Source organism: Trachinotus anak, unplaced genomic scaffold (genome assembly GCF_046630095.1).
Source record: "Trachinotus anak isolate AG129_WGS33_773 ecotype Australia unplaced genomic scaffold, CSIRO_AGI_Tana_v1 ptg000048l, whole genome shotgun sequence".
In the NCBI taxonomy this organism is placed as follows: Eukaryota; Metazoa; Chordata; class Actinopteri; order Carangiformes; family Carangidae; genus Trachinotus; species Trachinotus anak.
Genome location: NW_027273899.1, coordinates 427217 through 442727, shown reverse-complemented (window position 1 = coordinate 442727; position 15511 = coordinate 427217). Strand labels below are relative to the sequence as shown.

General features: G+C 50.1%; 2 protein-coding genes across 3 annotated transcripts; one reads left to right on the top strand and one right to left on the bottom strand.

Annotated features, from left to right (window-relative positions):
* The first annotated feature begins 143 nt into the window (after window positions 1-143).
* Window positions 144-5247, top strand: trim65 (tripartite motif containing 65). Of its 2 annotated transcripts, none has more exons than XM_071473220.1 (8): window positions 144-255; window positions 646-1097; window positions 1176-1271; window positions 1914-2144; window positions 2563-2731; window positions 2806-2895; window positions 3251-3468; window positions 4137-5247. In XM_071473220.1, exons 2-8 carry the CDS (start codon window positions 669-671, stop codon window positions 4443-4445), a joined length of 1542 nt encoding a protein of 513 aa, XP_071329321.1. In that variant the 5' UTR covers window positions 144-255; window positions 646-668; the 3' UTR covers window positions 4446-5247. The 2 variants fall into 2 exon arrangements, with proteins under 2 accessions (XP_071329321.1, XP_071329323.1); XM_071473222.1 differs by having other exon boundaries at window positions 174-231.
* On the bottom strand, window positions 5206-15505 carry wbp2 (WW domain binding protein 2). The gene is made up of 8 exons (XM_071473237.1): window positions 15371-15505; window positions 7541-7649; window positions 7239-7374; window positions 7063-7155; window positions 6840-6986; window positions 6632-6754; window positions 6294-6370; window positions 5206-5946 (listed from the first exon to the last, which is right to left on the bottom strand). The coding sequence occupies exons 1-8, from the start codon at window positions 15427-15429 to the stop codon at window positions 5899-5901; spliced, it is 792 nt and encodes a 263-aa protein (XP_071329338.1). The 5' UTR covers window positions 15430-15505; the 3' UTR covers window positions 5206-5898.
* Window positions 15506-15511: the final 6 nt, after the last annotated feature.

The following is a 15511-nucleotide window of genomic DNA, read 5'->3' as shown; positions in this document are numbered from 1 at the left end:
AAAGTTTTAGGGTAAAATTTAGTGAATTTGTGACAGAAAACACACAGCAAAGGCAGCGTTACACATTTTATTTTATTTTATTTTATTTTATTTTATTTTATTTTATTTTATTTTATTTTATTTTACTGATCCGTTCCTGTGCGTTTGTAATTTTCCGGACAGAACACGAACGCGTCATTTTTGCGTCTGACGTCATCAGGGAAGCTTCATCTGGCGATATTTGGTGTTCAGGTAGATGCTGTGTCTGTAGAAGTGGTAAGAACAGTGTTGTGTTGTGTTTGTGTTGTCTCTGGTGTGTGTGTGTGGAAACGACCCCTCAGACCGTGTTAGTGTTGAGACGGTTGTTTGTCCCGGGCAGCTGTGACTGACCTGGATGTGGGCTAACGTTAGCTCCTCCCGGGCTAAGTTAATGTGGGAGCTAACGTCAGATCAGGTCAGAGCTGGAGCTTCACTGTGTCTCTGCTGGTCACCAGTCTCATAACTACAATATAGTTAATGTAATTTGTACTTTGTCACAAAGTGTTTCTGTATGAAAGCTTTAAAATGAGACATTAAAGAGGTTTAACTGTGACACTGTTCATACACTGATGTGTTCAGGGACCGTCAGATTTTCACCATCCTCTTATGTTTCCTCTCTCTCCTCAGAGGTATCTGGTCTGTCTTCAGAGATGGAGTCTCAGAATCCAAACCTGATCTGTGTCATCTGCCTGGAGCGTTTCCGGGTCCCTGTGACCATCCCCTGTGGACACACCTTCTGTCAGAAGTGCATCACCATTCACTGGGACACCAAGAGTAAGGCCGACATCGGACCTCAGTGCCCCATCTGCAGCGAGCAGTTTGACAAAAGGCCTGTCCTCAAACGTAACGTGTCTCTGTCGGTCCTGACTGAGGCTGTTAACAGCAGTGGCCCCCCCTGCAGAGAGTCGCTCATGAGGGGGGGTGAAGGGGCTAAAGCCATGCTGCTGTGTGATCGCCACAAGAAGCCTCTGGTCTATTACTGCAGGCAGGATAAGATGTCTGTGTGCTGCGAGTGTGGTATTTCAGAGTGTGTGGCCCATGAGAAGGTCCTGCTGGAGGCCGAGAGGGAGAATCAGGAGGTACAGTAACACCACAGCTGTAACATGGAGTCAGTCACACACTGTGCACATGTAAAACCTGATGTATCCTGTCTGCAGCTGCTGCTGGAGAGGAAGAGGAAAGAGGTGACGAAACTGATCGAGGAGACGGAGAAGAGTATCAGTGAGCTGGCTGAGAACATTAATCAGGCTGAGGTAAACTCCTGATACACCTGTCCTCAGGTGAAGAGCCTCACTGCACCTCAGTGTGACCAACATGTCAGAAACATGTGAAAGGTTCGGTTTTAATGTTTCAACAGTGACTTCACAGAAACCTTCATTTCAGCCGTCGGTCTCAGATCATCTCCTCCTGCAGAGTTCTCCTGATGAGCTGCTGTGTTCAGGGTCAGCAGGAAAAATGTGTTGGTACTGGTACTTGGTACTACATTTTTCTCAATAGCTGAACTGCCGTATTCCTACACACAAGTGCACCTCACTGTATCACGCCGCAGCCGCAGGTCAGCTGAGAGAATCCGAAAGAGCTGAACTTCACTTTGTTTTGACGAAAAGATGAAGCTCTGAAATTATTCACTCTGTTCCTGCTGCTTCTCTAAAATGATCTGAATCTGCTGCAGTAACACACTGAGTGTACCTGACCACCTCACAACCACACGTCACATGACCACAACTGTCACTTTAAAACCCAGTTTAATGAACATCAGGAACCTGATTATTCTCCGCCTTTCACACAGGAGACACACGTCCAGGTGTGAACTGGTCCGTGTTGTGTAGCTGAATCAAAACACCTGACACTAAGATCTAGAAGAAGATGTGTGAGTCTGTGTTTTCTGTCGACAGGTGACTCTGCAGCAGACCTCAACCTGGGTCAGTGTCAAGTTCTCCACCCTGATGAAGGTCCTGGCTGAGAAGCAGCAGGCCACAGAGCTGTTCGTCCAGGAGCAGAGGGAGGCCGCCATCACCGAGGCGCAGGCCCGGCTCGCTGAGCTGCAGGAGAACTGCCAGAGACTCCGGGAGAGCCAGGGCCAGATGGCAGCTCTGCACCACCTGCCTGACACAGAGCTCATCAAGGTGAGAGGCTTCTGTTCTGTCACATGACGCAGGGACCAGCTCAGCGTCTCATTTCAGAACCAGTGTGAACCAGTCAAACCTCAGCTGTTCACACTGGTTCACACTGGTAACTGACAACAGGGCACAGGTCCCCTGACCTGACCACGCCCTCCTCAGTGATGATGACTTCCTCTCACATCTTCATCCATCTTTGACCTTATTCAGTTTCCTGTTGTTGTGTAGCCGTTGAAGTGGATCATTGTGTTTTTGTTGTGAGTCTGTGACAGTGTGATGATGTTTGTCTGACCCGGTGACAGGAAACACACACGTGAAGAAGATTGTGTTGTTTTACTGTGATGCAACAACATAACATCTGGACACAGACACATCTGCCCCATCTGTGTGTCTCTTCATGCTGACAGTTCTCTCGTCTCCACAGGAGTCGCTGCTCATAGAAGTTCCACGTTTCAAGGTCGTTCCCACAGACGTGACTCCGAACCTTCTGGAGCGACTGAACGGCGTCACAGATGTGTTGTCGCGGGTCTCCAAGCTGGTTTCTGAGGACCTGGACAAAGCTGTGAGCGTGGCCGTGGGTCAGGACAAAGACGGTAAGCTGCTCCCTCTGACAGTCAGCTGTGTCCTCAGTCTGGGTTCTGGGTTCTGATTCCTGTCTGGTCTCCAGGTTCTCCTCAGGATAAGAGGCCGATCCTCGCCGTGGTTCCCAGTCCAGCTGCTCCGTGCCACCCTGGTGGGAGGGAGGGCCTCAGCGCCTGTACGTCTCTGACATGTCAGATTCCTGTTGTTAGATACCTGTTTACTGAGCTTCTGATTGGACGACATCAATTAAAAGTGATGAGAAATGAGGTCACACAGTGTCATCACCTGACCTGCAGTCAGGAACAGGTGTTCCTCCGGTCTTCATCAACATATTCCCTCACCTCGTGTTGTGACAATGATGATAATAATAATGATGATGGTGAAGAGCGCGGCCTGACACTGTGAAGGTCACATCATCTTCATCCTCATCAGACATCGCTGACCCCTGTGACCTGTGTTGTCCTGTTTCTCCTTTACTCCTGGTGTTTTTTAATTTGGTAGAATCACTTCCTGCTTCTTTATCCTTACAGACCGATGCTCTCTGACCTTTGACCCCCGCACGGCCAACGGGCACCTGTTTCTGTCCCAGGAGAACCGGAGAGCGGAGCACCTGACCTCTGGGCCCCGGCCCGTCCCAGCTCACGAAGCCCGCTTCGATCACACCTGGCAGGTGCTCTGCTTCCAGGGCTTCACCCACGGACAGCACTACTGGGAGCTGGAGGTGTCCAAGCCCTGGGCCTACCTCGGGGTAAACACCTGTGTTTGCTGTTAGCACAGTGACGTGAGGGGTCCATACAGGTGTGATACTGAGGGACAGGTCAGCCTCTTCACACAGTCTGAAATAACTGAGAGCCTCACTGACAGTGATGTGCTCCAGATCAGCAGAGAACAGACCAGTGGTCCAGGATTTAATGTCCCCTCCAGGTGTTTCCAGGTGTGTTTAACGTCACCACCAGGAAACATGATCAACAAATGGTGAATCATAGATGTCGTCATCATCACATAAATCCAGCACAGTTACCATGTTTGTCTCTGTCTGCTAGCGTTAGCATTAGCAACATGACTGCTCTCAGTCTGGATACTGTCCAATCAAGAGCTCGGTGTTACAGGTACTGGTGGAGTCAAACTGGTGTACCAGTGTACTACTGTACCGCTGTACTACTGTACTGGTGTACCGGTGTACTACTGTACTAGTGTACTACGTTACTGGTGTACTGGTGTACTACTGTACCGGCCTGCTGGTCTCAGTCCAGACTCTGATGCAGGTTTGTTCAGACCTTCATGGTTCCAGAGGAAACAGACTGAGGACTCAGGGACCCCCTCACTCTTAGTGGACTTGACCGGATCACGTGTCTGTGCACTTTGTTTAATTGGTGCTGACACGCTCACCTTCATCCTGTCCCCTCCTCTCCTCAGGTAACCTACGAGGCGATTCCCAGGAAGGAGAAGGGGAAGAGGTGCATGGTGGGAATGAACGAGCTGTCCTGGAGCCTGCAGCTGGACGAGCATCAGCTCAGCGCCTGGCACAACGGCCGGAGGGAGACCCTGGTGGGCCACTCCCAGCACAGTCGCATCGGGATGCTGCTGGACTACGAGGCGGGAACGCTCACCTACTACGGAGACGGGCAGACCAGGCTCCACGCCTTCCACTGTGCCTTCACCCAGGAGCTGTTCCCCGCCTGCTGGATAGGGGAGGGGGTCAGCATCACCCTCTGCTCCACATGAGCTGAGCCAGGAGAAGAGGAGCCCCCCTCCCCCAACATTTTATTGTTTCTACTGTGACTGGCTTCCCTCTTAGATTCAGCCGAACAGACTGATGGTCTCTGACTCCTTTACCTGTTCACATCATCACACCTGATCTGAGGTCAGAGGTCACAGACTCTAAGGGTCTGGTTCACATCATCGACTCATTCAAACACAGTTCATCAGCCTGTTCTTCTGAGCTGGAGACACACAGGTGTGCACAGGTGTCATTAAGAGGGAGGAGCATGTTTGTTCTGCTGAGGAGTCACATGACTCCATGGGCTCACCTGAGCTGTGTCTCAGAGTTCATCTACAAACTGAACTTTCTTTAGTTCCAGAAAAAAAACTAAAACTGATGCTGATGAAATGTTTTCTCTTGATGTTTCATCTCAGGACAGTATCCAGGTGTGAAACAGGTGTGAGACAGTCGATCATGTGAACAGGACAATGAGCTGTTAAAGTACAATCTCCTCTGATGGTTCATCAGTGAAGGAAACAAACTGCTGCGGCCTGATCATGAAGTAATTATTATTATATATAAATCACCACTGATGTTGGGATGAAAACACAACCTGTGATCAACCTGCTGATGTTTTAAATCACTTTTTTAAAATCATGAGCAGAGCTGTGAACACTGAGGCCCCTGAGGCTCAGGACATAAGCTTCAGTTTTTGGGACTCTGCAGACGAGAACTACTGACTGTGACAGACCCCCCCCCCGTGTAGAAATAAAGACAGAGACGTTAACACATGAATCATTTAATAAAATCCAGTCGTGCATCAGCTGATCGTGCTTCATTTTCTCAGTTTAACGTGTACATTTTAATTAATAAATTAGTTGAAATAAATACAGAGTGTAATTATCATTATTATCATTAATATTATACACAGAGCAAACAGGAGCCGACGCACAGCAGTGAAAGTGCAGAGATCAGCCACAGATACAGATTAGAGACAGGAAGAGTCCAGATCAGACTCAGATAAGGACCTCAGAGTCTAAACCCTGATGGTCCAGGTCTAATGTCTGAATCTATGTTAGACACTAAAGCAGGCTGGTGGGGAGCTATGACATACAGGAAGTGACATCACGGCTCTGCTGTAATCCCTCCTGGCAGTACCCCCCCTCCAGTAATCCAGGATCAGGAGTCACTGTCGGGGCCTGACGCTGCTAAAACCTACCTGCCCCCCCCCCCCACCCCACCCCACCCCACCCCCACCCCCCACAACCCCCCAACAGGCTTCTGAGACCATTTCTCATCTTCATCAGGGACAGGAGCTGCAGATGATGATGATGATATTTATTATTAACAGGAATGAGGAAGGTTTGGGAGAGAGATGGAGGGTGAGACCAGAGGAGGAAGAGGAGAGGACGTTAAAAAGCCTCTTGATGAGAAACAGGTGATCCAGGAGGACGGAGGACTGAGGGTGATGCAGGTCTACTGGTTCTTCTTGTCCTCTGGAGGAGAGTACGGAGGGGGTTTGTCCTGCAGAGACAGGACAGACTGATCATAAACATCACTATTACATCAGTATAAGAGAACAGAGGGCAGTGAAAGCATCAAGAAAACAGGACCAGATCAGACCAGATCAACTCTGCAAAGGCTGGAGAGCCACCTGTCCCCGTTCACCTGGTTTAATCAGCTGTTTGTTTCCTCATGTTAATTAACTTCTTATTGAATTGACTAATTCATTAATTAGCTTCTGCAGAACTTACAGACACAAAAACAAATAAAATATGTTTTTAAATGTCATGAAAATGTTTAAAGCTCCTGAGTCAACGAGGAGCAGTTCACACTCCTCACCTGTGTAAACAGGGAGGGAGGGAACTCACCTGTGGCAGGTACACATGTGTAGGAGGCAGCGTGGCACAGCTGGCACTCGCTGCTGCCTCGGCTGCTTTGGCCTCCGCTGGTACGGGGGGGGTTTTACGTTTTTGTTAAGAAGAAACACACAGTTACACACTGACTGGATTCATTAATTCAAACAGCAGAGTAACACAATCATCACAACATCACCACAAACCAGTACACAACATGGATTATGGACCTGGCTGAAGCACTGCAGCCTGTTTGAGAACTGACACTGACATCAACAGTGAAGGCGTTAAAATAACACAACACTCCTGAAGTATCACTGCACTCACACCTGCTGCCTCTCGGCCTCACTCACCTGCTGCGGAGGAGGGGAGGTCTGGGTCATGTGGTGGCTGCTGGCCCAGGGGAGCAGAGTATGGAGGTGGGGGGATGTAGGCTGCAGAGGCATCAAACGCTGGCAAGCTGGGGTAGACTCCACCTGGACGGCAGAACATACACATGCTGCTGTTATCTCACATCTCTGTGACATCACTGATGACGGCTGCAGGTGTCACAGCTTCTACCTGGAGGAGGGGGGTTGGGGTAGGAGTAGCCAGGTGGAGCTCCAGACAGATACATCCCATTGGCGGGGGGAGGAGGGTGGGCGTAGGCTCCGTTGGCCATATAGGGGCATCCACCAAACCCAGAGGTCACCGGCTGGCCCCTGGACGCTGAGACACAGGACAAAGAGGTCAGGAAGTCACGGCTACAACAGCAAGTTACCATGGTAGTGGTTTGTCATCATACCCTGAGCGGCGACCTGCAGCATGTACTGTCCAAACTCTATGGCTCCTCCAGCAGCAAAGACAAGCTTAAAGGTAGCCCCGCCCTCCCAGCCACCTGTAGGTGTAATACACCATGAATCCACTGTGGTTACTGTGCACTGAACACTAACACCCTGAACCACACAGACTCACACCTACCTCCGGGCTCGGCAGTGATGGTGCCCTTGATGTAGTTGGCTCCCAGCACCGGCTGTTTGACCTCACAGCCCTTCATCAGGTAGAAGGGCATCATGAATGACTGCAGTGCATCGTGGCCTTTAGCCAGGAAGATCACCTGAGAGGAAACAGGCCAATAACATCACCTCAGCATCAACCCCCCCCACCCCCCCCCCCCAAAACCTCTCACACACAACTACACACAGCGCTGCTCATCAGTAGCTGTCAGGTTGTTGTGTACTTGCTGTGGCTGAACACAGATCAGAGGTCTGGTCGTCTCTCACCCTGTATGGAGTCAGGTAGATGCTTCCCTTCTTGCTCTTTCTGAAGGCTTCAGGCAGACTGTCCACATCACAGAACACCAGCTCCACATTGTCATAGTTCATCAACACACTGACGACAGAGAGACAACAACACAGGACACAACAACCTGATCAGAGAACAGGAACATTTCTATTACATCACATTTTCAGTGTAAACATTTTAAAAGATCACATTATTTTTGTTTGATTACTAAAGAGTCAAGACCCACTTTTATAAACTTTGACTGAACAGCTTAAAGATGAGATCACCTGTTATTGTGCAACTGTCCAGTCACTAAACATGGCTTCCTGTCAGTAAACAGGACTACAGTAACAGGATTAGGCTTACTGCTGTTCTGAGTGAGCTGTGATGGTTTATTATGGCACCACAGTGTCTTCTAGAAGAATCTGACTCTGAGACATACAAACATTTCACTACAGAGCAAGTCAGTGAGCAGTGATGGAGTCAGTGATGGAGACAGTGATGGAGACAGTGATGGAGACAGTGATGGAGTCAGTGAGCAGTGATGGAGTCAGTGATGGCGACAGTGATGGAGTCAGTGATGGAGTCAGTGAGCAGTGATGGAGTCAGTGATGGAGACAGTGAGCAGTGATGGAGACAGTGATGGAGTCAGTGATGGAGACAGTGATGGAGACAGTGATGGAGTCAGTGAGCAGTAATGGAGTCAGTGATGGCGACAGTGATGGAGTCAGTGATGGAGTCAGTGAGCAGTGATGGAGACAGTGAGCAGTAATGGAGTCAGTGATGGAGTCAGTGATGGAGTCAGTGAGCAGTGATGGAGACAGTGAGCAGTGATGGAGTCAGTGATGGAGTCAGTGAGCAGTGATGGAGACAGTGATGGAGTCAGTGAGCAGTGATGGAGTCAGTGAGCAGTGATGGAGACAGTGAGCAGTAATGGAGACAGTGATGGAGTCAGTGATGGAGTCAGTGAGCAGTGATGGAGACAGTGATGGAGTCAGTGATGGAGACAGTGAGCAGTGATGGAGACAGTGATGGAGTCAGTGATGGAGTCAGTGATGGAGTCAGTGAGCAGTGATGGAGACAGTGAGCAGTAATGGAGTCAGTGATGGAGTCAGTGAGCAGTAATGGAGTCAGTGATGGAGTCAGTGATGAAGACAGTGAGCAGTGATGGAGACAGTGATGGAGTCAGTGAGCAGTGATGGAGACAGTGAGCAGTGATGGAGTCAGTGATGGAGTCAGTGAGCAGTGATGGAGACAGTGATGGAGTCAGTGAGCAGTGATGGAGTCAGTGAGCAGTGATGGAGACAGTGAGCAGTAATGGAGACAGTGATGGAGTCAGTGATGGAGTCAGTGAGCAGTGATGGAGACAGTGATGGAGTCAGTGATGGAGACAGTGAGCAGTGATGGAGACAGTGAGCAGTGATGGAGACAGTGATGGAGACAGTGATGGAGTCAGTGAGCAGTGATGGAGTCAGTGAGCAGTAATGGAGACAGTGATGGAGTCAGTGATGGAGTCAGTGAGCAGTGATGGAGACAGTGATCAGTGATGGAGTCAGTGAGCAGTGATGGAGACAGTGAGCAGTAATGGAGACAGTGATGGAGTCAGTGATGGAGTCAGTGAGCAGTGATGGAGACAGTGATGGAGACAGTGATGGAGTCAGTGAGCAGTGATGGAGACAGTGAGCAGTAATGGAGACAGTGATGGAGTCAGTGAGCAGTGATGGAGACAGTGATGGAGTCAGTGAGCAGTGATGGAGTCAGTGATGGAGTCAGTGAGCAGTAATGGAGTCAGTGATGGAGACAGTGAGCAGTGATGGAGACAGTGATGGAGACAGTGAACAGTGATGGAGTCAGTGATGGAGACAGTGAGCAGTAATGGAGACAGTGATGGAGTCAGTGATGGAGTCAGTGAGCAGTAATGGAGTCAGTGATGGAGACAGTGAACAGTGATGGAGTCAGTGATGGAGTCAGTGAGCAGTAATGGAGTCAGTGATGGAGACAGTGATGGAGACAGTGAACAGTGATGGAGTCAGTGATGGAGACAGTGAGCAGTAATGGAGACAGTGATGGAGTCAGTGATGGAGTCAGTGATGGAGTCAGTGAGCAGTGATGGAGTCAGTGAGCAGTAATGGAGACAGTGATGGAGTCAGTGATGGAGTCAGTGAGCAGTGATGGAGACAGTGATGGAGTCAGTGAGCAGTGATGGAGACAGTGATGGAGACAGTGAACAGTGATGGAGTCAGTGATGGAGTCAGTGATGGAGTCAGTGAGCAGTGATGGAGTCAGTGATGGAGACAGTGATGGAGACAGTGATGGAGTCAGTGAGCAGTGATGGAGTCAGTGATGGAGTCAGTGATGGAGACAGTGAACAGTGATGGAGTCAGTGAGCAGTGATGGAGTCAGTGATGGAGACAGTGAGCAGTAATGGAGACAGTGATGGAGTCAGTGATGGAGTCAGTGAGCAGTGATGGAGTCAGTGAGCAGTAATGGAGACAGTGATGGAGTCAGTGATGGAGTCAGTGAGCAGTGATGGAGACAGTGATGGAGTCAGTGAGCAGTGATGGAGACAGTGATGGAGACAGTGAACAGTGATGGAGTCAGTGATGGAGTCAGTGATGGAGTCAGTGAGCAGTGATGGAGTCAGTGATGGAGACAGTGATGGAGACAGTGATGGAGACAGTGATGGAGTCAGTGAGCAGTGATGGAGTCAGTGATGGAGTCAGTGAGCAGTGATGGAGTCAGTGATGGAGACAGTGATGGAGACAGTGATGGAGTCAGTGAGCAGTGATGGAGTCAGTGATGGCGACAGTGATGGAGTCAGTGAGCAGTGATGGAGTCAGTGATGGAGTCAGTGATGGAGACAGTGAGCAGTGATGGAGACAGTGATGGAGTCAGTGATGGAGACAGTGAGCAGTGATGGAGTCAGTTATGGCGACAGTGATGGAGACAGTGATGGAGTCAGTGAGCAGTGATGGAGTCAGTGATGGAGTCAGTGATGGAGTCAGTGAGCAGTGATGGAGACAGTGATGGAGTCAGTGATGGAGACAGTGATGGAGTCAGTGATGGAGTCAGTGAGCAGTGATGGAGTCAGTGATGGAGACAGTGAGCAGTGATGGAGACAGTGATGGAGTCAGTGATGGAGTCAGTGAGCAGTGATGGAGTCAGTGATGGCGACAGTGATGGAGTCAGTGATGGAGTCAGTGAGCAGTGATGGAGTCAGTGATGGAGTCAGTGATGGAGTCAGTGAGCAGTGATGGAGACAGTGAGCAGTAATGGAGTCAGTGATGGAGTCAGTGAGCAGTAATGGAGACAGTGATGGAGTCAGTGATGGAGACAGTGAGCAGTAATGGAGTCAGTGATGGAGTCAGTGATGAAGACAGTGAGCAGTAATGGAGTCAGTGATGGAGTCAGTGAGCAGTGATGGAGACAGTGATGGAGTCAGTGAGCAGTGATGGAGTCAGTGATGGAGTCAGTGAGCAGTAATGGAGTCAGTGATGGAGACAGTGAGCAGTGATGGAGACAGTGATGGAGACAGTGAACAGTGATGGAGTCAGTGATGGAGACAGTGATGGAGTCAGTGATGGAGTCAGTGAGCAGTGATGGAGTCAGTGATGGAGTCAGTGAGCAGTGGTGGAGTCAGTGAGCAGTGATGGAGTCAGTGATGGAGACAGTGATGGAGTCAGTGAGCAGTGATGGAGTCAGTGATGGAGTCAGTGAGCAGTGGTGGAGTCAGTGAGCAGTGATGGAGTCAGTGATGGAGTCAGTGATGGAGACAGTGATGGAGTCAGTGAGCAGTGATGGAGTCAGTGATGGAGTCAGTGAGCAGTGGTGGAGTCAGTGAGCAGTGATGGAGTCAGTGATGGAGACAGTGATGGAGTCAGTGAGCAGTGATGGAGTCAGTGATGGAGTCAGTGAGCAGTGATGGAGACAGTGAGCAGTGATGGAGTCAGTGATGGAGTCAGTGAGCAGTGATGGAGACAGTGATGGAGTCAGTGAGCAGTGATGGAGTCAGTGAGCAGTGATGGAGACAGTGAGCAGTAATGGAGACAGTGATGGAGTCAGTGATGGAGTCAGTGAGCAGTGATGGAGACAGTGATGGAGTCAGTGATGGAGACAGTGAGCAGTGATGGAGACAGTGAGCAGTGATGGAGACAGTGATGGAGACAGTGATGGAGTCAGTGAGCAGTGATGGAGTCAGTGAGCAGTAATGGAGACAGTGATGGAGACAGTGATGGAGTCAGTGAGCAGTGATGGAGTCAGTGATGGAGTCAGTGAGCAGTGATGGAGACAGTGAGCAGTGATGGAGTCAGTGATGGAGTCAGTGAGCAGTGATGGAGACAGTGAGCAGTAATGGAGACAGTGATGGAGTCAGTGATGGAGTCAGTGAGCAGTGATGGAGACAGTGATGGAGACAGTGATGGAGTCAGTGAGCAGTGATGGAGACAGTGAGCAGTAATGGAGACAGTGATGGAGTCAGTGAGCAGTGATGGAGACAGTGATGGAGTCAGTGAGCAGTGATGGAGTCAGTGATGGAGTCAGTGAGCAGTAATGGAGTCAGTGATGGAGACAGTGAGCAGTGATGGAGACAGTGATGGAGACAGTGAACAGTGATGGAGTCAGTGATGGAGACAGTGAGCAGTAATGGAGACAGTGATGGAGTCAGTGATGGAGTCAGTGAGCAGTAATGGAGTCAGTGATGGAGACAGTGAACAGTGATGGAGTCAGTGATGGAGTCAGTGAGCAGTAATGGAGTCAGTGATGGAGTCAGTGAGCAGTGATGGAGACAGTGATGGAGACAGTGAACAGTGATGGAGTCAGTGATGGAGACAGTGAGCAGTAATGGAGACAGTGATGGAGTCAGTGATGGAGTCAGTGAGCAGTAATGGAGTCAGTGATGGAGACAGTGAACAGTGATGGAGTCAGTGAGCAGTGATGGAGTCAGTGATGGAGACAGTGAGCAGTAATGGAGACAGTGATGGAGTCAGTGATGGAGTCAGTGAGCAGTGATGGAGTCAGTGAGCAGTAATGGAGACAGTGATGGAGTCAGTGATGGAGTCAGTGAGCAGTGATGGAGACAGTGATGGAGACAGTGATGGAGACAGTGAACAGTGATGGAGTCAGTGAGCAGTGATGGAGTCAGTGAGCAGTGATGGAGTCAGTGATGGAGTCAGTGATGGAGTCAGTGAGCAGTGATGGAGTCAGTGATGGAGTCAGTGATGGAGTCAGTGATGGAGACAGTGATGGAGTCAGTGAGCAGTGATGGAGTCAGTGAGCAGTAATGGAGACAGTGATGGAGTCAGTGATGGAGTCAGTGAGCAGTGATGGAGACAGTGATGGAGTCAGTGATGGAGTCAGTGAGCAGTGATGGAGTCAGTGATGGAGTCAGTGATGGAGACAGTGATGGAGTCAGTGAGCAGTGATGGAGTCAGTGAGCGGTGATGGAGTCAGTGATGGAGTCAGTGAGCAGTGATGGAGACAGTGAGCAGTAATGGAGTCAGTGATGGAGTCAGTGATGGAGTCAGTGAGCAGTGATGGAGTCAGTGATGGAGACAGTGAGCAGTGATGGAGTCAGTGATGGAGACAGTGATGGAGTCAGTGGTGGAGTCAGTGATGGAGTCAGTGATGGAGTCAGTGAGCAGTGATGGAGTCAGTGATGGAGACAGTGGTGGAGTCAGTGATGGAGTCAGTGATGGAGTCAGTGATGGAGACAGTGGTGGAGTCAGTGATGGAGTCAGTGATGGAGTCAGTGAGCAGTGATGGAGACAGTGATGGAGTCAGTGATGGAGTCAGTGATGGAGACAGTGATGGAGTCAGTGAGCAGTGATGGAGACAGTGAGCAGTAATGGAGACAGTGATGGAGTCAGTGAGCAGTGATGGAGACAGTGATGGAGTCAGTGAGCAGTGATGGAGTCAGTGATGGAGTCAGTGAGCAGTAATGGAGTCAGTGATGGAGACAGTGAGCAGTGATGGAGACAGTGATGGAGACAGTGAACAGTGATGGAGTCAGTGATGGAGACAGTGAGCAGTAATGGAGACAGTGATGGAGTCAGTGATGGAGTCAGTGAGCAGTAATGGAGTCAGTGATGGAGACAGTGAACAGTGATGGAGTCAGTGATGGAGTCAGTGAGCAGTAATGGAGTCAGTGATGGAGTCAGTGAGCAGTGATGGAGACAGTGATGGAGACAGTGAACAGTGATGGAGTCAGTGATGGAGACAGTGAGCAGTAATGGAGACAGTGATGGAGTCAGTGATGGAGTCAGTGAGCAGTAATGGAGTCAGTGATGGAGACAGTGAACAGTGATGGAGTCAGTGAGCAGTGATGGAGTCAGTGATGGAGACAGTGAGCAGTAATGGAGACAGTGATGGAGTCAGTGATGGAGTCAGTGAGCAGTGATGGAGTCAGTGAGCAGTAATGGAGATAGTGATGGAGTCAGTGATGGAGTCAGTGAGCAGTGATGGAGACAGTGATGGAGACAGTGATGGAGACAGTGAACAGTGATGGAGTCAGTGAGCAGTGATGGAGTCAGTGAGCAGTGATGGAGTCAGTGATGGAGACAGTGATGGAGTCAGTGATGGAGTCAGTGAGCAGTGATGGAGTCAGTGATGGAGTCAGTGAGCAGTGATGGAGTCAGTGAGCAGTAATGGAGACAGTGATGGAGTCAGTGATGGAGTCAGTGAGCAGTGATGGAGACAGTGATGGAGTCAGTGATGGAGTCAGTGAGCAGTGATGGAGTCAGTGATGGAGTCAGTGATGGAGACAGTGATGGAGTCAGTGAGCAGTGATGGAGTCAGTGAGCGGTGATGGAGTCAGTGATGGAGTCAGTGAGCAGTGATGGAGACAGTGAGCAGTAATGGAGTCAGTGATGGAGTCAGTGATGGAGTCAGTGAGCAGTGATGGAGTCAGTGATGGAGACAGTGAGCAGTGATGGAGTCAGTGATGGAGACAGTGATGGAGTCAGTGATGGAGACAGTGGTGGAGTCAGTGATGGAGTCAGTGATGGAGTCAGTGAGCAGTGATGGAGTCAGTGATGGAGACAGTGGTGGAGTCAGTGATGGAGTCAGTGATGGAGTCAGTGATGGAGACAGTGGTGGAGTCAGTGATGGAGTCAGTGATGGAGTCAGTGAGCAGTGATGGAGACAGTGATGGAGTCAGTGATGGAGTCAGTGATGGAGTCAGTGAGCAGTGATGGAGTCAGTGATGGAGTCAGTGATGGAGACAGTGGTGGAGTCAGTGATGGAGCAGCTGTCCTGCAGTAAAATTGTTCATATGATGAAATAACGTTACACCTTCCAGATGTTTGAGTGACAACGTGAACAAGTAAACACTGGCGTGATAACGTCTCCGTGGTTGACTGCAGTGATGATGTAACAGGTTGAAGGCCATGTTCAAGCGAATGTCCCATTAAGAAACATGGCGCTGTGACAGTCGCCGTGGCCTCGCTGGTCAGCTGGTGTTCCGGTGTAAACCTGATGTTGTCTGACACTGATCAGGGGTCAGTCTTCGGTTCGGCTCACATGTGACGTGTCATAAAGCTGCTGTCAGGAACCAGCACCGGACTCTTCACAGACTGAGGCTATACGATAAACAAGCTAACAGATGCTAAAGTTACCATCTCAGTTAAATGGAGTTGGCTAACAGTGAGCTGCGCTGTGCGGACCAGAGTCGTGTTCCTGATTGGGAGAGCGTCCCCACCAGTTCACACATACGACACATATGAGTTGTGTTTATTTCTGAGTGACGTGGCTGTGACGTTGTCCCCGGAGAGACAGAGTAGAAACTGTGGGTCCGTTAACGGGAGCTGCTAGCTAGCAAGTTACGCCATCGTTACCTTTCACTGTTGTTGATGATGACTCCGCCGGACTCCGAGTGGTTCTGGTTCAGGGCCATGTCCACGGGCCTCCGGGCTCTCAGACAGGAGGATAAAGGCGGTGGTTCTGCGGGCCTTTCCCGCTGCGCTGGTCTCTCGTTA